At 43.0% G+C, this 21,975-nt stretch overlaps 1 protein-coding gene across 1 annotated transcript in view; it reads right to left on the reverse strand.

Moving 5' to 3' along the window:
* TNIP1 (TNFAIP3 interacting protein 1) overlaps positions 1-21,975 on the reverse strand; it is a 50,277-nt gene that overhangs the window by 10,823 nt on the left and 17,479 nt on the right. The window contains exons 2-10 of the mRNA XM_077266350.1: positions 19,094-19,232; positions 17,577-17,714; positions 17,298-17,398; positions 16,151-16,219; positions 5,816-6,010; positions 4,207-4,301; positions 3,284-3,404; positions 2,450-2,539; positions 140-205 (exon numbers count right to left, since the gene is read on the reverse strand). Of these exons, the coding sequence (XP_077122465.1) occupies positions 140-205; positions 2,450-2,539; positions 3,284-3,404; positions 4,207-4,301; positions 5,816-6,010; positions 16,151-16,219; positions 17,298-17,398; positions 17,577-17,714; positions 19,094-19,193 (975 nt within the window). The 5' untranslated portion in view covers positions 19,194-19,232. The remainder of the gene's footprint in view (positions 1-139; positions 206-2,449; positions 2,540-3,283; positions 3,405-4,206; positions 4,302-5,815; positions 6,011-16,150; positions 16,220-17,297; positions 17,399-17,576; positions 17,715-19,093; positions 19,233-21,975) is intronic.

Genomic DNA, 21,975 nt, shown 5'->3' on the forward strand with positions numbered 1-21,975 from the left:
AACAAGCCCTCATGTGGATATGTGGACGCGCTAAAAAAAAAAAATCGTTATGGCTCTCGGAAGTGCAAAAATGAAAAATGCCAGGGTCATGAAGAGGTTATTAGTAGTAAGAAAAGGAATATATATAATAATACGATACCTTCTCTTCATACTGATGTTTCATAGAGCGAAACTGCTGATCCCACTGCTTGTTCACATCCAGGAGCTGTTAAAAAAAAAAATAAGAGAGTAAATCTCAGATATCAGCAGCAGAAGAATATCCCTAATAGAGAGGGTGAATCTGGACAGTAAAGATCGGAGTCCGTACCGAACACCTAGTGTCGGGCACAGACTTCACCAGGAAGTCCGTGTTACTGGTCAGGTTCGGCCCCCCGAACAATGGGCGTTTCCCCACGCTGTCATCTTTTTAAAAAGGGGAAATAGGAGAAAATGAATGGTATAATTTGTTACACAATTTTTCCCGAGTACAGATACCTCATATGTGGGGGAAAACTACTTTTGAGGCGCAGTGCAAAGCTCAGAAGGAAAGGAGCGCTATAGTGGAGTGCAGATTTTGCTGGAATGGTTTGCAGGTGCCATGTCACATTGGCAGAGCCCCTGAGGTGCCAGAACAACAGAATCCCCCCATAGGTGACCTCATTAAATACTACACCCTCAATGAATTCATCTAGGGGTGCAGTGATCATGTTGACAACACAGGTGTGTCACAGAATTGTATACCATTGGGCAGTGATGAAAAAAATAACTATATTTTTAAACACAATAACATTGTTTTAGCCCCAGATTAAACATAGTTAAAAAGTGAAATGGGTACAAATGGCACCAATATTTGTCCCACAATTTCTGATGAACGTGGCAATACTCCATATGTGGCTGTACAGTACTGCTTAGCCACACGGAGAGACTCGGGAGAGACAGAGCGCTATTTGATTCTTGGAGAACAATTTATCATAGAAGAGTTTGCGGAATCCATATACAGAGCCTCTAAGTGCTAGAAGAGCAGAATCCCCCCTCAAGAGACCCCATTTTGGAAATTTTATTAATTGACTCCATGGATGTTTGCTAGAAACAGGCAGTAGTGGATGTTGTCGAGTGAAAATTGCTAACTGCCATTGTAGTGACCAGTACGTTGTAGTGACCAGTACGTTGTAGTGACCAGTACGTTATGCCCAACCCGTGCTTTGAAGACACGCACCTGTAACCCAGGCGGGCGCTCATCTCTACAGAAATGCCAAACGTGGATGCAATATGTGGTACAGGCACACTGTGGGGCTCAGAAGGGAGGGAGCCATTTGGATTTGGGAGCAGAGAATTTGCTGAATTTCTTTTGGGGGGCGAGGAGCCATTTTGCTTTTCCAGAGCCTTTGTGCTACCAGTAACGTTGAAGCCCCCAATATTCCCTTTAACAGATGACAGACCTGAGTGGGGACTTCTTTTGTGGATTGAGTGGAAGCTTTTATTGGGAACATTTTACATAACATTTGGGATCATATTTATCCTGCGCTCTACGCTGAGCGCTTACTTTGTGGTTTCCATCTAAAGCTCTGAGTGACGTGATTCAGATGAAACCCCTGAGGGATCCATTCACTATAATGAGGGAGCAGAGTTACTCTCGACTCCGCCTGGCCTCTGTTCAGCGGTGTCCTACTTTTCAGACATGCACAAAACTGTGGCCAACAGCACTTTTATGCAATCTTAAAAAGAAGGACACTGCCGGATCACAGGTCAGACGGCATCCACAGTGCCTCCATCTGCCTCATTATAGGGAATCTTCCACCGGGGATTCCATCTGAATAACATATTTCAGAGATTTACACGGAAACCCCGATGTAAGCGCTCAACACAGAGCGCAGGATAAATGTGCACCGACCCTTCCTGCAATTTTTTTGAGGCAGGATGAATAAAAACCATCAATTCAGGATTTTTTTTTTTTTTTTTTAAATATTCCACATGTTGTAAAATTGATAAGACAGATTGGTAAAGAGAGGGAGCTCCCTCCCTCTGCGATGCCCTGCAATGTCGCTGTCACTATTGAGGGGTTAAACACCAGCAATCTACGCTAACACTGATGGATGGCGTTAGATCAGGGTGTCGGTTCTCATATAGTGATGATTGCGCAAGGGCTCGGAGTGAGCATGTACATGTAGAGCGGTCTGCAGGAGGAAATGCACACAGACATAACAGAGAGGCTTTTAGTTTGGGGCAGGCAAGCTGTTGGACAATGGCATGCTGGGAAGTGGAGCAAATTAAGTTCCAGTTCCTATAGTGCTGTCAGAATGCTAATGAACACTACATTATCCCAATGAGTAATTGTTATATATGCAATTGCCTAACATACCTCATCCATCGCTTCTGCACTAAAAGCACTGGTTCAATCTCATTTATACAGTAGGGAATTGCTATGTAAGCAGTTCTCCCTCATATAAGTGTAGTTTGCGGATTTAATCACCTCTGTCCTCTGATGTTCCAGAATCTTCACTTTCTTTAACAAGGACCCAACCTGGTCTTTATTTGACGTTTTTTCTAACAATTTGGCCGACTGAAATAAGAGAAAAATTAAAATATTAATAAAATTGGAAATTTTCAGATTCAGTATTTGAAGACGAGAATGAGACGTCAAGAAAGTGTTTTTTTTTGCTTCAATACAAAACTCGGTTCGGAGGCCGTTCATTCATCTGAAGAAATCTTACATTTCTGATCTGCAAGAAATCTGCATCAAAATCAGTGACAAAATCCGCGTGACGTGCTGATTTCGATGCAGATTTGTCACCTACTGGGCTAAAAAGGGTCAAATTGATGGCGAAATTTTGAATCTGCCTAATGGGTCAATTTCTATTGTAGATTTTTACTGGATGAGATTTGGTCTAATTTGATCATCTTTGCTCCTACTGTAACTTGAAGCAATTTTCTGGCCATAAATCCAGAAGGAAAATCCTCAGGATTTCCACTACGTGCGATAAAAGTGCACATGATGAGATAATGACTATTAAAGGGAATCTGGCAGCAGGGTTTTGTTATGTAATCTGAGAAAGGCATGATGCAGGGGCAGAGACCCTGATGCCAGCGATGTGTCACTTACTAGGCTGATTGTTGTCGTTTCCATAAAATGCTATGCTGAAGCCCTGCTCTGTGTAGCTAAAGCGATCAGACAATCACAACGGCTTCAAGTTTATTTTTTTTTTTTTTACCATGTAAATAAAATGACAGGTGCTATAGTAAGTGAAGTTTTCTCATACAGATCCAGTAGAGCAGGACACAGCTGGGCGGGTAGAAGTTTACTCACCTGTTCATGTGTTGCATTCTCAACATGGGTGGTCTCCCCTGTAGCTGGTGTACAGCCATTTGTTGCTGCCGATACTTTCCCTCTATGCAAAAACAAATTCTTTAACTCTTGGTTTTCATACCTTAAGCCAAATAAAAAAAAAAAAGGGAGAAAAAAAAAAAGAAACATGAAGCCTTTTATATACAGATGTTAACCCCCAATCAACCATTATAAGGAAGCAGCTCATGACTCCACCATAAGAACTCTGCAGTAGAAAAGTTCCCCTGTGCATGCCGTTGTGTCATGTCTCCCTCTACTGGTCGTTATAATGTACTGCACAAAGCAGCAATTACTAATACATTTCATCATTAAGGCTATGTTGGCATTGGAAGTTGTTGCTGAACGTTTCCGAAAAAATGCAAGTAAATTATATTACTTAATGGGTTCAGAAAATCTGCAACATCAAAAACTCATCATGGGAGTATGGCCTACAGGAGATGTCCAGAATAAAAAAAACAAACAAAAAAACAAACAAAAAAACAAGGCTGCTTTCTTTCAGAAACAGCGCCACCTCTGACCATGGGTTGTGTCAGGTATTGCAATTCAGACCCATTGAAGTAGATTGAAACTAAGCTGCAATACCACACACACCACCCATGATCAGGGGTGGCACTGTTTCTCTTTTTATTATTATTATTATTATTTTTTCATCCTGGACAATCCCTTTAATGAGAATATTAACCATTCATTCATTTTAGAATGTCTCTTTTCAAGCTTGCTTATGTGCATTAATTTTTTTTAACTCCTATCAGTATATGAAGCAAGAATAATCAGCACAAAAAAAACAAAAAAAAAACCCCAAATAAATAAATATAAAAAATAAAAAAAAAAGGGGAATATTTTACAGATTTTATTTATTTATTTAACATGCAATGTCTTCTCACCTCAGGTCTTGTTCTGTCTGATGTCTCTGATTCCAATCGTCCTCCAGTTTAGAGCGCAGGTCCTCATTCTCCTTCCTTAGCTGCTCGCACAAAGTCTGCACGATACGACATAGAAAAGGTTATCGGACCCCATTTTCCCTTTAAAGCTGTAGGCAGAGGACCCGGTTATAGGGGCCATAAAATAAGACAAGTTTCAACAAACTTTGCATAAATCTATAGTACAAGCGAACATAAGAAACTTTGTATTATATGTTATCTTCTTGCTCCACTGATGAGCCACTTCAAAATTCACCATTAGCTCTGAAAAACCAACTCAAAACTGTCTTGGTCAAAGCAAGAAAAACTGCCGGCTAAATGAGGTGTCAGGACTGAGGTGCACGCAGCACAAGAGAAATAGGAAGATGGAGTTGCATATTCAAGCAACTGCTTTAGGTCAATCCAGAGCTGGATTCAGTTACACTACTAATCCAGAGCTGGATTCACAGTTACAAAAGTTACACTACTAATCCAGAGCTGGATTCACAATTACACTACTAATCCAGAGCTGAATTCACAGCTACACTACTAATCCAGAGCTGGATTCACAGTTACACTACTAATCCAGAGCTGGATTCACAATTACACTACTAATCCAGAGCTGGATTCACAATTACACTACTAATCCAGAGCTGGATTCACAGTTACACTACTAATCCAGAGCTAGATTCACAGTTACACTACTAATCCAGAGCTGAATTCACAGTTACAGTACTAATCCAGAGCTGGATTCACAGTCACACTACTAATCCAGAGCTGGATTCACAGTTACACTACTAATCCAGAGCTGGATTCACAGTTACACTACTAATCCAGAGCTGGATTCACAGTTACACTACTAATCCAGAGCTGGATTCTCACAGTTACACTACTAATCCAGAGCTGGATTCACAGTTACACTACTAATCCAGAGCTGGATTCACAGTTACACTACTAATCCAGAGCAGGATTCAGTTACCCTGCTCAGTTCTGTTGTATAAAGTCTTCCATGCTACTGTTACTGCTTCGGTCTCATCTGCTACAATAAAACAATAAGAGGAAGCCTTCATGTCAGCGTGTGCCGTGTATTGGAGACACCATTGCAGATAGTTTTCACCCGCTAGCTCAGGGACAAGAGAACATTAGAGATGGAGCCTGCGGGGGCAAAACTAGTGAAAAATGTAGCATACAAATATGGGCAGCACGGCGGCTTGGTGGGTAGCACGGCAACTTTGCAGCGCTGCAAGGAGTTTGTACGATTTTGCTAGGCGTTTGTTTCTCTGCTCCTGCTCTCCTGCCTGTAAATCTTCATGCAGACATGAGAGAGAATCGGGCATTTGGTTCAGGCCAAGCTATTGGACAATGGCTAAAGCAATAGATGATGGGAAGGGAAGGAAGTTCCTGCACCTATAGTGCTGGCAAAAAAAACATTTTAATCTATATTTTCTTATCGCTGGTGATATTACACGGAGCCGGATTTATGTCAGATAAAAGCGGATTCATTGCAACAATCGCCCAGTTTCTTCTTATACATCGTTGAGCTTTGTAGATGAAAGCGGACACAGAAATAACAACAACCCCCACTCTCCTGTACCTGTAACACCGATGTCCGCTGCTCATTCTTGTGCACTTTACTTGCCAGCCGATTAAACTCCAGGGCCAGGCGGCTCATGTGATTAATAAGTTTGTTCTGGTCGGATTCTTCAGCGAACATACTGAGGGAATTCTCCATACGTCGTAGGTGATGATGGAGGTTGTCATCTTCATGCTGTGCGCAGAAACCAGGTATCTACAAAAAAAAGAAGAAGAGTAGGTAATAGGGCTTGAACACAATTACAAAATAAAATAAAAAAAAGTGGTTTTTTTTTTTACATAAAATAGCGCCACCCCTGTCTGCAGGTTGTCGCTGGTATTGCGGTCTATACCACTCATTTTACTGGAGATGAGCTGCATTACCAGTGGCCCATTGTTTAATCCCATACAATTTTAAAAGGTCAGATTTAATTTACCGTATTTTGTGGATTATACGACGCACCGGACTATGAGACGTACTCCAAATTTTTAGGTGGAAAATAGTAAAAATAAATAAAGGTGGTCTTATGATTCGTTTCTAACAGCAGCTTAGCGGCGGTGGAGTGGGGTCATAGGAGGCCAGCGGCGGCAGGAGTGGGGCCTGTCACACCGCCGGCCTCCTGAAGCAGCGACCCTGCCATCCCCCCCCATTTTCCTCCCAAATTTATAGGAGAAAAAAAAAAGTGCGTCTTATATTCTGCTAATTGTCTCTCCGATACTTCTTATATTCTGCAAAATACCGTATTTAACCCCTTGGGTAAAGGTTCATCCTTAACCCCGTCACGACCTTGCCCTTTTCCGCTTTTGCGTTTTCGTTTTTTTGCTCCCCTCCTTCCCAGAGCCATAACTTTTTTATCTTTCCGTCAATATGGCCATGTGAGGGCTTATTTTTTGCAGGACGAGTTGTACTTTTCAACGACATCATCGGTTTTACCATGTCGTGTACTAGAAAACGGGAAAAAAATTCCAAGTGCGGTGAAATTGCAAAAAAAGTGCAATCCCACACTTGTTTTTTGTTTGAATTTTTTACTAGGTTCACTAAATGCTAATACTGACCTGCCATTATGATTCTCCAGGTCATTACAAGTTCATAGACACCTAACATGTCTAGGTTATGTTTTATCTAAGTGGTAAAAAAAAATTCCAAACTTTGTGCAATTTTTTTTTTTTAGCAATTTTCCGTTACCCGTAGCGTCTCCATTTTTCGGGATTTCAGGTCGGTTGAGGGCTTATTTTTTGCATGCTGAGCTGACGTTTTTAATGATACCATTTTGGTGCAGATACGTTCTTTTGATCGCCTGTTTTTACATTTTAATGCAATGTCGCGGCGACCAAAAAAACGTAATGCTGGCATTTCGAATTTTTTTCTCGCTACGCCGTTTAGCGAAAACAAAAATGCAACAAACTACACTTGATGGGTATCTGGTGAATGCATGTAACAAGTAAAAAAAAATAAAAAATAAAAAAAATTTTAAAAAATTATATATATATATATATATATATATATATATATATATATATATATATATATATATATATATATATATATATATATATATATATATATACACACAAAACACACGTACGTGTGTGTGTGTGTGTGTGTGTGTGTGTGTGTGTGTGTGTGTGTGTGTGTGTGTGTGTGTGTGTGTGTGTGTGTGTGTGTGTATATATATATTTTATTTTTTTTTACATAATAAAAATAATAAACAACAATAATAATATGTAGTGAGCAATATAACGTGAGAAAATAGGTAAAAAATACAGAACAAAGAATATTTTGCTTGGCAAAAAGAAGTCACATTTTCATTGCGAAATAGTGTAAAAACCGAGTTCCCCCAATAGAGAAGATGCGGTGACACTAAACCATATGAAACACAACATAGCCGGCTGATAGCTCACAAAATGTGCGAGTATCTGCAGCATGCTTTATTAATGCCTTATTAATTTACACAGATAAAGGGACATTTTTGGACAGATCCCTTTAAGAGACCCCACAGCTTCACTCACTTCGTGTCTAAAACATTCCGTTAAAATAACAATTCTAGAATTTTAGGATTTCAAGGGGAATTTGAAGTTGATGGCAAACATGTCAGGGAGAAGACAGGTACTCATCAAAAGCTGTGTGTAACACGTCATCATCCATATTTTGCGGTCCCTAAAATCTGGAGCATTTTTAAACTGCCTTGGTTTACACCATTTATCGCCCCCATATGTAAACGTCAGCGCTTTTAAAAAAAAAAGTCAGAAAGAGCAAAGAAAAAATAGAAATACCAGAATTGCTGTTTTTTTTCCCAGTCGCCAAACCTCCAGCAAAAATTAACATGGAAAAAAAAACAAAAAAACAAGCCCTTGCAGAGCTCCATGGACATAAAATAATCACAGATCTCAGAAAAAGTCTACAGAAACCAAACACCTAAATTATTATTTTTTTTTTCATTTGCGGTTCTCAAGTCCTTAGACAGTTCTTGTTACAGAACCCCCCAGCACCCAGAATATGTTATGCAGGTGTGTGTGTGTGTGTGTGTGTGTGTGTGTGTGTGTGTGTGTGTGTGTGTGTATGTATATATATATGTATATATATATATATATATATATATATATATATATATATATATATATATATATATATATATATATATATATATATATATATATATATATATATATATATATATATATATATATATATTGGGCAGAGGAGACAAAATATCCCCCTTCTGACCTCCCCCACCTTTGTAATTCCCACAGTAAATATCAGCAGGCTCCGGCCCCCTGCGGCTATTGTAATGTATGTCTAGCCTACCGCTTTTCAATTGGCCTGCCCTCTGTATCTGTGTGATATATTCTGTGTCCTGTGAGTAAAGTGTTGTCAGACTGGAAATACGTGGAGAAGCAGTCAGTTTTTATATGCTCTCATGTAATCAAGGAATTCGAGCCAGCGTCCTTCATTCAGACTCCAGCCAATGCAAAGTGGACCTCCTGAAACACGGGGTGGTACTGAAAGAGGTACCCCAGCTTGGTAGACCCCGTTACACTGGTGGCAGACAGCGGGATGTGATACCCCTTCTACAGGAGGAAAGGAATGAATGGAAAACAACTACCAGAAGTTAAAGAGGACTACATTAAAAAGATCTGGTGGAAGCCCGAGGGTTAATCGCCAGCAACAAAACAAAAGCGGATTTGATAGCAGCCATCATGGAACACGACAGTGCAGCGCCCCCCAATGTGAACGCGGAGGAGACTGAACTCCAGAGGGAGGTAAAGAACAGACTGGCGTTCTATGGCCCAAACCCTGCAGTAGAGATCATACGAGAGGTGATGGCTGATGTGCGTACTGATCTGAAGGAAAAGATGGCCAAGCAGACCAGGATAGAGCTAGCCAAGATGGAGATGGCAGAGCGGACCAAAATGGAGCTGGCCAAGATGGAGATGACAGAGCGGAGAGAGGAGAGTCAGCGAGCAGGGGGAGCTCTGGCCTCCGCCCAGGTACCTTCAACAGTAAGTCACAAAAAGATTCAGTATAATGCCTTCCGACAGTTGGGGGAGGCAGAGGAAGACATTGATGGCTTTCTGCAGGACTTTGAGCGGCAGTGTGCCCTTCATCAAGTGAAGCCGGAGTGAAGCCGGAGGAACGGGTTCAAATTCTGGCCAGCAAGCTGACCGGCCGGGCAGCGGACGCCTATCGCACGGTACCTGATGAGGACTGTATGGACTATGAGCGGATCAAAGAAGTGATCTTGGCCCGGTATGCGCTGACACCAGAGGCATACCGGCAAAAGTTCCGCGGACTTATAAAACGAGTAACCGATACCCACGCTGAATGGGCCTGTAAATTACGGCGGTCACTGCTACAGTGGGTACAAGGGAGCCAAGCAACCACTAAGGAGGACGTCCTCCAGCTCTTCTTGTTAGAACGATTCTTTAATGGACTAACCCCCGAGACACAGGAATGGCTTCGGGACAGGCGGCCAACGACTCTTGAGGAGGCCGCTCGTCTGGCCGATGAAAATCATGACGCCAGGAGGCCTCAGTTGTCTGGATCAAAGATGGTCACTAGGGGTCCGCCCATGGACCTGGAGGGCCCCAAACCACCGAAGATTGTAGGGGGACCAGCTAGAAACCTGGCCTACCACCTGGGGCGCGATGCCACACCTGCCATCAGCTGGGTCACCTGCAAAGACAATGTCCCAACCGGACTCAGCATACCCAGTGGCCAAAGGCGGGAACAGCTACCTTCAGCCGTGCCGCTGTACACTGCTACCAAGGCGAAGCTGACCCGGCATTGGGGGCTACAACTAACCAAGGGGTGGAAGAAATGGAGGAAGTGCTGCATGACCCCGTGCAGGCAGCCCGGGCAGATAATCGACAACAGCATAGAGAGGTCGTGTGGGTTAATGGGAAACGCATGCAGGGACTAAGATTCCGGAGCAACTTTGACCCTTGTGAAGCCTCATCTCGTCCGGGACCAAGAGAAGACGGACCGGACAGTGGCAGTCCGTGTAGCAGGGGGAGCCATACATTGACTGCCCACTGCCAGGATTCACCTGAACTGGGGAGTCGGGGATGGCCTTGTTGAGGTCGGTTTGATGGAGGATTTGCCTGCAGACGTCTTGCTGGGAAATGACTTGGGGCCCATGCTGTCTGCCTTCTCGGTTGCCCCTCTGGCTGAGACATATCCTGTGACCACCCGGAGACAAGCTCGAGCTGCGGAGGCGGAATCACACTCAGAGGAGGCCCAGGTAAGACATCCCAGCCCTACACGTATTCCCATAGCCACACACATTTCTTGGGCCACCCCAGATGAATTTAAGGGGGAGTTACTTGAGGATCCTTCATTGGAAGGATATCGTGAGAAGGCACAGGAGGGGAGAGGGGTACTGGGAGGGGAACAGTTTATATGGAAGCAGGGACTCCTCTACTGGATTACCGAGCAGCACCGCACAGGGACGAGCCCCACTATAAAACGACAGCTGGTAGTTCCCAAGAAGTATAGGCAGGAGTTACTGCCTCTGTGTTCTGTGAATAAAGTGGGTGAGACTGGAAATACGTGGAGAAGCAGTCAGCTTTTATATGCTCTCATGTAATCAAGGAATTCCAGCCAGCGTCCTTCATTTAGACTCCAGCCAATGCAAAGTGGACCTCCTGAAACACGGGGTGGTACTGAAAAAGGTACCCCAGCTTGGTAGACCCAGTTACAGTTCTCTTCTCCTCTTTCTGTTCTCCATCCTTAGTGCGGCGCACACACAGACACACAATGCAAAGATTGAGTCAACTTCTCCCCATTTTATCCGGTTTTAGGTATGATTTTCATACTGCCCACACCTGTTACTTGCTACAGGTGAGCGTGAACGAGCATCAGATGCTTGTAATAAACTGGTTTACCCAAAATCTTCGAAAAGTGTCATTTTTGTCCGGCCCATTTTTGGCGTTGTGTGTGAAACTATGTCCAAATTTGAATTTTTCTCTCTGGTTTTTTTTTTACACTTTTGGCCATGACTGTGTGTGACAGCACATATATACCTCTCTATCTCCACCTAATCTGATAGCAGCATAATGTAGAGAGAGACCCTGATGCCAGAGATGTGTCACTGACTGGGCTGCTTGCTGTAGTTTTCATAAAATTGTTATCAGCAGGAGATTTTCCCTAGAAGTGTAGTAAACTGCTGCCAGTCAGACCAACCCCGCCCCATCACTGATTGGCAGCTTTCTACCTACGCACAGTACACACAGAAAGCAGCCAATCAGTGGTGTGGGCGGGGCTATATGGAGCTCAGCATTCAGAGAACTGATAGATCTGCAGCAGATAAAACAGGGTTTTTACCCAAACCACAGAAAGCAGCCCAGTAAGTGATATATTACTGGAATCAGGGTCTCTGGCTCTACATCATTCTGCTCTCAAATAGGGCGGCAAAAAGCTGCTGACAGATTCCCTTCATTTCCAAACAGCCCTGCTTTCCCAGCACTATCACAGTGCAGCCCAATATCAGAAAGCTCCAGATCTATAACTTCCAGCTTCTAAACCCATCGTTATGAGTCACAGACACAGATCATAGGAAACGCAAGCACAAAAAAAAAACTACAAGATTGCACAATAAGGAAATATGTCCTGGACGACGACTTACACAATGCAACGCCGGCCGGTAAAAAGGAAACAATAAACCAGAACAGAATGTTCCTGCAATCACACAAGTGCCGCATCATGGTCAGCACATTAACGCTGGGAAAGCTGGACATTTTTACTGGTCACATTTTATTCCAAAGACCGATTCAACAATTTAGAATTATTTTTCCTGCTTCCTCATTCACCATTTAGGATTAATATATAGAAACATGTTAAAAAAAATAAATAAAAGTTAATAAATAATAAAAGTTAAGTCATATTTTGCTATTTGAATTTTTGGAAAAATGGGATTAACTTCATTTTTTTACATTAATATTTCTATATTTTTCTTATACAGGGCTCCATAGGGGTGGAGCCGCATATTAATTACTGTAATTAACTAGTGGGAACGGTGACCGCTCAGTACAGGAAGAAGCTGCGGCGCCGGTGAAGCACCTGCTCCTTGTTCCGGGCGCCGCTCCGTCTTCAGCAGTGACGCCGCTCCGTCTTCAGCAGTGACGTGGTTAGTGCGCGCCCTCTGCCTGAACGTCAGTGCTGAAGACGCTGAAGATGGAGCGGCGCCGGAACGAAGACAGGTGAATATTGAAAGTGCCGGGGGCCTGAGCGACGGAGAGGTGAGTATGTGATTTTTTTTTTTTTATCGCAGCAACAGCAAATGGGGCAAGTGTCTGTATGGAGCATCTTATGGGGCCATAACATTTGTGCAGCACTATATGGGGCACGTGTCTGTATGGAGCATCTTATGGGGCCATAACATTTGTGCAGCACTATATGGGGCACGTGTCTGTATGGGGCCATAATCAACGTTTGTGCAGCACTATATGGGGCAAATATCTTTATGGAGCATCTATGGGGCCATTATTAACCTTTATGCAGGATTATATGGGGCATATTTTAATATGGAGCATCTTATGGGGCCACCATAAACTGTATGGAGCATTATATGGGGCTCCTGATTCAATATGGATATTCAAAAACACTTAACCTACTGATGTCTCAATTAATTTTACTTTTATTGGTATCTATTTTTACTTTTGACATTTACCGGTAGCTGCTGCATTTCTGCATTTCCCACCCTAGGCTTATACTCGAGTCACTAAGTTTTCCCAGTTTTTTGTGGCAAAATTAGGGGGGGGGGGGGGTCGGCTTATACTCAAGTATATGTATAAGTCGCCTTTTGCAGCAGATCCGGCAGTTTTTCTGCATCTGCCGTGTAACGGATCACTTACAGCAACACTGCGTTCGGCCTCATTCATTCTCTATGAGATTTGCGGCACTTGCTGTGATCTGGCAAATGCGGTACCTTACCTCCCAACTTTTGAAGGGAAAGAGGTATAACGTTTGCGGCGCGCGTAGTGCACCGCGGCAAATTTTGGGCGACGCCTCTGACCACACCCATTTCACAACTAGTCACACCCATATCCATGTCCCAACCACAGCCATTTAGCACTGCTGATCACACTGTTTCATATACTATAATTATAAACAAAAACAAATATGGCCACACAGTGCTCCATACTGTATAATGACTACACATGATGCTCCATACTGTATAATGGCCACACATGATGCTCCATACTGTATAATGGCCACACATGATGCTCCATACTGTATAATGACTACACATGATGCTCCATACTGTATAATGGCCACACATGATGCTCCATACTGTATAATGGCCACACATGATGCTCCATACTGTATAATGGCCACACATGATGCTCCATACTGTATAATGACCACACATGATGCTCCATACTGTATAATGACCACACATGATGCTCCATACTGTATAATGGCCACACATGATGCTCCATACTGTATAATGGCCACACATGATGCTCCATAATGTAAAATGGCCACACATTCCCCCCCTGTATGCATGGCTCATATCTCCCCCTCCTGTATGCATGGCTCATATTCTCCCCCCTGTATGCATGGCTCATCCCTCCACCCCCCCCCCCCCCCCGCTCCTTCTCCCATCTTGCATGGCTCGGCTTACCGTCCTCCTTCATCCCCCCGTCCCCTGTCCCTCATACTCACTTGTCCCACACCGCGCCGACATCCCTCTGGCTCTGTCCCGACTCCCGGCGCAGCACCTTCTTCCTGAGTGAGCGGTCACGTGGTACCGCTCATTAAGGTCATGAATATGCCCATATTCATGGCCTTAATGAGCGGTACCACGTGACCGCTCACTCAGGACGCGCTACAGATGCTGAGACCAGGCATCGCTGGAGCAGGGTGAGTATCGTCTTCAAGGAGGGTGGGTGGGAGGCAGGTGGGCAGGCAGGCAGGCGGGTGGTCGGTGACCCAGGACTTAAAAAAACAAACAAACAAAAAAATCCTTGCTCAGGTGCCCCCCCCGCATCATTCCCGCCCTAGGCACGTGCCCTCAAGTGCCTAGTGGCAAATACGGCCCTGTATATAATATATATATATATAACGATTTTTTTATTTTTTTTATTATTTTTAACATTAGATCGTTTTACTATTCATGCTGCAGCATCAACAGTAAATAGTTGGTCACACAGGGTTAATAGCAGCGGTAACGGAGTGCATTACACTGCGGCATAATGCGGTCTGTTACCGCTGCCATTAACCCTGTGTGAGGGCAGACTGGAGGGGAGTACGGAGTGGGCACTGACTGTGGGGAGGAAGGAGAGGCCACTTTTCTGCCGGACTGTGTCCGTCGCTGATTGGTCGTGGCTGTTTTGCCACGACCAATCAGCGACTTGGATTCCATGACAGAGGCCGCGACCAATGAATATCCGTGACAGAAAGACAGACAGAAGTGACCCTTGACAAATTATATTTATATATATATATATATATATATATATAAATAATATATATATATATATATATATATATATATATATATATATATATATATATATATATATATATATATATATATATATAATAGAATTTTTTCTTTATTGGTCCCCCCAGGGGGACTTTGAACCTATGATCACTTCATTGCTTATACTATACTGTAATATTGCTTTCTAATATACAATTATCGGTCTTCTTAAAACCCCAGCCATATGGCAGTAGGTCCCCATCTGTCAGGACAACCCATCAACATGACGCGACCACCGAAAAAAAATGCATGGCGGATGTCTTTAAAGGGTTAAGAGTAGTGTCTAGCCTCCCCTGCACCCCAGACAAAGCTGATTTTTCCAGGGGAAGCCTTAACCGAGGATCTGTCCTCGCTCCCGACATGTCCGTGTTAATAAATTATTGCGTTCCCCATGAGATAATTCTAGATCGTTGTTTACTATAATTCCACATTTCATCGTTCCTCTTTTATTCCTCGTAGAAACTTAATATGAATCTGCAATCCCCTTTTTCCATGTCCACGGGGCGTCTCCCTGCACACTTTGTCATGATCTGCACTGATTGGACGGTGATGGGGGCGTGTCTCAACAAAGTCTAACTGGCAACACCCAGTTGTCCACATATGACATTATTAGGAGGAACAACAGAGGAACAACACAACATTACATGCCACTTATAGATTCATCTATGTAATAACTGGGAGGCAGGACACCGATTAGCCTCATGAGTCAAGCCCCTTGTTATTAAAGAAGCCCCTCTAAGAAATGTTCCTGGGATAGTCCCTGTAAAAAACTAAATGCCAGTACCATGAGTAACGCCTTGATGGATTATACATATAACCCCGATTCCAGCGCTGGATCACATATTGGGCGGCTTGCTTCAGTTTTGATTAAATCAGTTTTACCTACTGTACATCTACCATTTCTCTGAATGCTGAGCTCTGTATAACTCCGCCCACATCTCTGATTGGCAGATAAATTTAAGCCCCTGTACAGCTTACACAGAAAGCTGCCAATCAGTGCTGGGGGCGGAGTTGGACTACATGGCAGCAGGTTTACTAGTCCTCTAGTGTTAAAATCACTTTATCAGAAGGAGATTATCAAAACTAAAGCAAGCAGCCCAATAAGTGATACATCCCTAGAATCAGAGTATCTGTTTCTACATGATACTGCTCTCAGATTAGGTAGCAAAAACCTGCCAGTCGATTCCCTTTAAATATTTTTTGCAAAGTTAATGTATTTTAGAAAAAAATAAAATAAAATCGATCCATCAAGAAGGAAATCGCCTGTAAATTTTGGGTGTTGGGAACGGACTAACTAGCCCAGAGTTACAGGAGATGGAAGCGAACGCGTTTCAGACTAGTAAAATAAAATTCTCTGGTGCTGCACTCACCGACTGCCGGGATTCAGGAGTCCTCCTCTTCTCGCAAGGGTCAACGATGTCAAATTCTGATGAAGATCCCTAAAAGAGAATACTTTATTAGGACTCTGCCTTGGGGGTCAATTATAGTTGTTGGTAGGGATAGGGAGTAAATAGCAGGTGCTTGGGACCTCCAGGGATGGAGCCCTATCTTCAATGTAGGGGAGATGTCCATACCTAAACCTTCTCTCCATTCCTTGTCTATGCTGAAGAACATCGAGCACTTACTCAACAGATGACCAGACAATGAAAGGAGCAGAGGTCAATCATGTGCTCCTCTGCTCCCTTCAAGATTGGGCTGTAAGGTCCCAGCGATCTGCAATTTAGCCCCTCACAAAAGGCTAAAGGACAGCTTGTATTATTAGGAAAACCCCTTTAAGACTGGCATTTCATAAGACGGACTCCCAAAAATTGACAATTTGTAGCGAGGGTCCAAGCTGTGTGATCTCCGATAATGCAAGCAAAATTGAAGAGCCCAAGAACCCTAAATCTGGCCGGATTGTACATGCCATCACTTACAAGCTCTATAAAAGGAACTTGTAAGCACTGTGCATGCTCGGCCTCAATGCTGGACTGCAGAGGTGACAGGCAACCTAAACAGGCAGTAAACTATAATAATATATATATATATATATATATATATATATATATATATATATATATATATAGCCATTTTCCGAGACCTGTACTGTCTCCATTTTTCAGGATCTGGGGCGGGATGAAGTTATATATATATATTCTAAAAAAAAAAAGGATTTTTGGCACTCCCTGTAGTATCTCTTTATTGCTGTCTTCATTCAGGGGGACACGTCCCCCAGTAAAGCACTCGATAACAGAAGATTTTTGGTACTCGCCATAAAATCTCATTCTTGTAGCCTTTATTAGGGGGATACATGGTCTCGTGTCCCCCAATAAAGCACCTGATAAAAGAAGATTTTTGGTACTCACCGTAAAATCTCTCTTTCTCATAGCTCCCAGTGAAGGCTAGCACAAATCATTCTATTCATTAAAATTGCAAATATCAACCATTATTGATATGGAGATGTATGTGATCAATGCAGGAAAAATTAATAGGGCCTCTATAGGCAAAGCAAAATTGTACACAACAAGAACCACTTACACTTGGTGGGATTTTGGGTACGACCGTGATGTGAACAGCAGATTCGGTGTCCTTTATGTCTGACAGGTCCACGTGCAAAAAATCTTCTGCTTTTTCCTGCACTGGAATGTAAAGGAAAACTATAAGTAACAACGACAAATAAAATATAGACAAGTTATATAGGAGGGGCATTCCGACCTCTAGGACCCCTCAATCCTGAACATGAAGGGGATGCAGTGGGATCTGGATATAGTGGTGCACGGTCGTCCCTCAGCCCTGGAGGATCAGAGAAGGTCTCACCTTGGGTCATGTTTCCAGTGACCGGATCATTAGGGTTTCCGGAAGACGACACCTGCAGATCCCGGGTGTCTTGTATCAGGGCTTCTGCCTTCTGCCGCAGATTGTGGGCCACGTTCTGGGACTCCTGCAGCAGCTCACCTGAGATAAGAGGGCGAGAGCGTCCCAATGAGGGCGAGAGGACTGAAATAGAGGGAGGAGAGAGGTGGGCGAGACGGGAAAGAAAGGAAAGAGAAAGTGCAGGAGGAGAAAGGAAACCGACTGGAGTGACGACTGTAACAGATGAGGGTTAGAAGTTCTAGGAGATCACAGGGGGGTCTTATTAGGAAAGGGGCATACAACTGTGCTGGCGCTATTCTCAGAGGGGGGTCCCAAGCTGGACACAATAGGGCTGAAGCTATGGAGTGAGGATCAGAGCCTGCTCCATCCACAGCTGGGGGCTACACGGCAGCTTAACCCCATGGATGCCGCAGATGGAAATTAAAGGGGGGGTCATATCCATTGCCAATCCCACCCATGTATACCCTATGGTGGGATCGCAAGTTGGCTATAGTGTTTAACTGGAAGAACTTGGACATTTGGACACTTATGAAGCCCAGCTTATGATTTGCAGGTTCAAGTCTAAAAATATTAAAATTAAGAAAATTATACATATTTTTTTAATATTTATTTATATATGCTAAAAAAAGCATATAATTACTAAATATATGTTTATATAGATTATATTTAGTAATTATATTCATCAAAAGAATTTATATACATATATTTATATTATCACTGTATTTTTCATTATTTTAATATTTTTTAGACTTGAACCTACAAATATGCACTATTGCAATAAATAAATATATATATATATATATATATATATATATATATATATATATATATATATATATATATATATATATATATATTTTATATTTATTTTTTTATTTTAATATTTCTTAGACTCGACCCTGCAGGACTAGAATATATATAGTTTATTTTTATTAAATCCATTTTATGAAGGGAAAAAAAAAAAAAAAAAAGGACTTGATAGCGATAAATGAGGCCCCTCGTTTTTCCATTTGCATAACTGATGACTTATTCCGTTATGTCTGGAATATCCGAGCTCAAGCTGCCGGTTTAGGAGCCGCTTACTTTATATAGAAGAGGCCCACGGGGTCCCGGGATGGGGGGGGTTGGATGCAATTAGGGTCGGCATTAATCGTCAGCTGCCTAATCTTTATGCCTAGGGTGGGATAGACAGGGGTCTCATTGGGTACAAGGCCCCATGTACGCCTGTATCCAGCATCGTTCAGTGGTCTATATGGGGAGAATAAAGGGGGTCTCCGCAGTGAGGAGCTGGTTTGAGGCAGCGGACGTAGGGAAGCATTGTACCCGTCACAGGGGACTCACCCGTCCACCTTTTCATTCGCATGCAGGCCCGCAAGATGCCTATTATTAGTGGGGGTCCCAGAAAATTTTCACCGAACCAATGGAATAACCCTTTAAATGCTGGATGAAAGCCCATTTACCAAGACTTGGGATCCCTGCCATGCGTTCCAGCTGCTCATCAAACACTTTGGGGTCACTGCCGCCTGGATCATAGATTCTGTACGGACTTCGGCCTTCCATTAATCAGCTCCGCATCCGACAGAAGGGAATCTTACATCTCTAGGGGAGGAGAGAGCATGCGGGATTCAGCTTCACACCGGTAAGGAATACATATAATAATTATTATTCATTTATATAGCACCATTAATTCCATGGTGCTGTATATGAGCTTTTGAAATGTTACATTTGTAGCAAATCGATCAATAATAAAAAAAAAAAAAAACTTTATTGCTCATTTGTTAATTATCATTAATTCTCTGCCTCCCTTTTCAAGCTATCTGAAGCCACCACTAGGTGGCGCTCACTGCACACACAGGTATACAGATTCCATTTCTACCATGCTCCCCCTAGTAGTGGACTCCTGACCAGTCTGGGGTATGAGGGCACAAACATATGCAAATAAGGCTGAAAGTGCACTGGAGGCGTGTCCAAGAGCAGGGAAACACCCCCAGTGCACTTCCAGTCTAATTTGCATATTTCTTCTACACTAGAAATCTCATAATGGGCAAATCAGCTCTCTACAAAAATGGCATCATCATGGCGCCTATACAGCCTTGCCACTGGCAGCTCCCTTTTAAATCCAAGTGGGGTGCAGTGTCCGTGAACCCACCATTAGGGTAGACAAAGGCTGATGTCACTGTCTACCTCCATCCAAAAGGGTATAAAGTGACATTTAAAGGGGTTACCCTATTTCAAAGATTAATAGCCCATAGGCTTCATAATGGAAAAAATACAATAAACTGATCTTTTATTCACCCTCCCCAGGTCTGGTGCTGTCTGTCGCCACTTCTCTGGTCATTGTTGATCGGCTGCAGCAATCACATCAACAGCGCTGCAGGCGATCACCGAGTTCAGCGGCTTCTGCTGACAACATTGAGCTCAGTGATTGGCTACAAAGACCCAAGCGGTGGTGGGAGGCAGCTGCCATCTCCATAGGCCATGCTTATTATTGGACAGCTACGCCTCCAAGAAAAGAACGGCGGGTGCGTAAATCAGCAGGCGCACTCTAGCTCTGTATCCAAAAAGGTCTACATGATCTTGTACCAGGACAGCCATAAAAACAACGAGTTTGGAAATTAACAACTGAATCTCACAGTAAATGGAGAAGTAAAAGACACAAAACAATTGACTTATCTGCTAGTACACGTTATCACGGAATTTCCCTGCTTGTTATCAGCAGAGCAGCGCTGCGCAGAGCAAACTAACTGAAGCTGGTAGATAAAATTGCAGAATAAAGATTGCAGAATAAAGGAAGCCATAAAAATAAGGTAACTAAAGAGAATGGCACATGCATGCTCAACTCAGCCGAGCGTCCATGTGTTCTAAATAGAAAGAGATGAGAAAGCGCTGTCATACCCTTCAGGTAATGGGTTATCTCCCCTGAAAACAAAAAGGATCGGGAGTTAAAAGGTTTTTCTTATTATAGAATCTTCAGGAGGTTTGCTCCCCTGCCTCCTGCTTGCCAAGGGGCAGGGTGTTCCTGATGATTGTGTGCTCTCTGTCGCAAGCAGAGGCAGATTTTCCTTTCCAACAAGAGAGGTACTGTAGCTACCCGCATCCAGTTACCTTCAGAGCAGCTCTTGAAAGATATGTGCTCCTTGCCTAGGAGACTGACCACTGCTGACAGACTGAAGAGGAGGCCGGTAACATGGGCAATGATCAGTAAACAAGAAAAAGTAAAAATCCCTCCGTTCTTGAGAGAGGAGGATTTTTAACAACAAGTAAAATTACAAAGTTGCTTGCTTATACATGCATTTTGGGAATTTATTACATTGGAAATGACTTTAAAAATCCCAATCCCAATCATATATCCCTATATATGTAGATATAAAGTGTATTCTTGGAGGAGGCTGGCTTGGCGTAAGTCAAGGCTCATCAACTGGATGGGAACTGGATTTTATGGTAGGATGGATTTATAGAGATGGCTCTCTTCTACCTGGAGAACTCATAGGCATACCTTTTTTTTCCCTCGGGAGCATTGCCTATAAGTCTCCTTACGCTAGATGGAGGTTGTCCACCCAGATCTAAAAATAGTACTGTTAATGATCGGTGGGGGTCTCAGGACCCAGATTAGGAGATGCGCACAAGTTTATTTCCACTCTATCATCTGGGAGAACAAAATGATTTGGTGCTAAAATTCAACATGCCTTTTCATCTGTCAGGAGACCCCATAGACATTAGATGGAATGTAGCTGTAGGTTATGGAATCTCAGCTCAGGGAATGACAAAATACAGAAGAACTAATGGACAACTTAAGAATTAGACCTTCACAGACTGCAGAAAATGTAAATTCCTGTCTGGGACTTTTCCAGACAGTCAATGATGAGTCTTGAGGACGTCGTTCAAGAATGGTGGAGATGACTCCTCATCCACTATATACAGCATGTGACGCATGAGCGAGAGTCAGTCCCGACCATACAGTGCAACTATGGCTCTTCCTGGCCTTTCGTACTGACTACCTGGAAAAGCACAGCTGAATCTGGACATAGATTTTACATCTTTTTATTCTGACGAAAAAAGCACAGATTGGTATAAAATAATCATAAAAAAAAAAAAAAATTGTCTACCTGCTCTAACCCCCTTGGCTCAAGCAGTCATTTGATTTCCAGTGACCTGACCACTGCAGCCAATCACAGGACTACTTAAAAAGAAAAAAAACCTATCAGACTTTTGAAAACATTGTCTTGTTTCAGTTAGGAAACAATCTTGCTGCAGGCTGAATGAACAGTCTTCGGTACTAGCGCTTAGCTCTTCGCCTTCCCATCATCCCCCATATGTCACTTTCGTGCATCTAGCAATTGAT

This window comes from Ranitomeya variabilis, chromosome 5 (genome assembly GCF_051348905.1).
Source record: "Ranitomeya variabilis isolate aRanVar5 chromosome 5, aRanVar5.hap1, whole genome shotgun sequence".
Taxonomy (NCBI): domain Eukaryota; kingdom Metazoa; phylum Chordata; class Amphibia; order Anura; family Dendrobatidae; genus Ranitomeya; species Ranitomeya variabilis.